The 1522-nt window shown below is 47.6% G+C and overlaps 1 protein-coding gene across 1 annotated transcript; it reads right to left on the bottom strand.

Moving 5' to 3' along the window:
• Positions 1-628: 628 nt before the first annotated feature.
• Positions 629-1298, bottom strand: LOC103300704 (ubiquitin-conjugating enzyme E2 K-like). Its single transcript, XM_054716555.1, is given in 2 exon segments — positions 629-793; positions 795-1298. Coding segments are annotated over 2 exon segments (618 nt in total). The 5' UTR covers positions 1287-1298; the 3' UTR covers positions 629-667.
• Between the last annotated feature and the right edge of the window lie 224 nt (positions 1299-1522).

Genomic DNA, 1522 nt, shown 5'->3' with positions numbered 1-1522 from the left:
GGCCCGGGTGAGACCACGCACCCCTTGGGTATGGGTGAGGCCACGTGCCCCTTAGTCCGGGTGACGCCGTGCCCCTGGGTTCGGCTGAGACCAAACCAGAGGGAGTCAGACCTCCGTTACCACCATTTGTCCACCATCCAGAGCTGAGGGGTCAGTGCTGACATGTACACATAAGGAACTACTGGACATCGAAATTGTGTCTCAAAAGAACTGTTGGTCCAGGGGGAAGCTCGCTACAGATTGATTCATTTGCCTGTCAGCATAACTATTATTGCTCGTCTCACACTCAGTTCTTATTAGTATATATCTAGTGACATATGATCTCGTTCATCTAGAGGAAATGATGAACAACATAGACTGAGGAACAAGAACAGAACCAGAAGCAAGGAGGCATCGATCGGACTATCGGGCCTCAGAGGGAGGATAGGGGAGGGTAGGGGGAGGGTGGGGGGAGGGGGAGAGTTCAACCAAAGGACCTGTATGCATGCATATAAGCCTATCCAACGGTTAAGTTCAACAGGGGATTGGGGCATGCGTGGGGAGAGGGGTGGGATGGGAATGGGGGGATGAGGACAAATATGTGACACCTTAATCAATAAAGAAATTAAAAAAAAAAAAAAAAAAGAAGGGGCAAGCTTGACTATATCAGCAGCTCTCTCATTATGCCTCAGTTACTCAGAAGCAATTCTGTTGCAGTCTCTACATCCCATGATTTTGAAGACAAGGCCACTATTACAGCATTCCTATCAAAGCCCATAGCACATAGGTTTTCTATTTTTATTATTTTTTTTTTTTTTGGTGTATTCTGGACTAGAAACTGGTGCTCCAGCATACACATGTGCCCAGAGTCCAGCTGTCTGTTTGAACATTTCAGGATTTTGCTTGTACTGATTTGCTACTACTGCATCCTGTGGATCATCTGGTTCTGCAGCTGCCAATAGTGCTTGCAATGACAATAATACCGTATGGAGAGTCATTGCTGCTGCCCATTGATCTTTCAGGATATCCAAACAAATAGCCCCTGTGACAGAACTAATATTAGGATGCCATATTTTAGTGATAAACCGGACCTTAGGGGGATTAAATGGATATGTTTCTGGTATTTTTATCTCTAGTTGATATCTTCCTCCTTCATATGGTGTGTCTGAAGGTCCTGCTATTTCTCCTCTTAATTCTGTAAAATTCTCATCTACAAGATCTACTTTAATTTGATTTTTGCTCGTCTCCTCACTCTTCAGCACCTCCTTGAACTCCCGCTTGATTCGCTGCACCGAGATGTTGGCCATGTCTCCGCCTGCAGCTGATTCGTACCTGCCTCCTCCGCCACCGCTACAACCACCGCCACCTCTGCCACCTCTTCCTCCACTGCCTCCTCCCTCGGTGATTCACACCGGAGCACACGAACACTGCCACTGCCACCCCGGCCGGCCGCCGCGCTCTCTTCAGTAGGGAATCACCTCCGCCCGCTCCAGGCCACCAAAATGGCCCAGTCTATGAGTTTTAACAAATGTATTCCCCATTA

This window comes from Eptesicus fuscus, chromosome 1, assembly GCF_027574615.1.
Source record: "Eptesicus fuscus isolate TK198812 chromosome 1, DD_ASM_mEF_20220401, whole genome shotgun sequence".
Classification (NCBI taxonomy): domain Eukaryota; kingdom Metazoa; phylum Chordata; class Mammalia; order Chiroptera; family Vespertilionidae; genus Eptesicus; species Eptesicus fuscus.
Note: the sequence above shows the minus strand (reverse complement) of the source record. Positions and strands in the feature narration are given on the sequence as shown.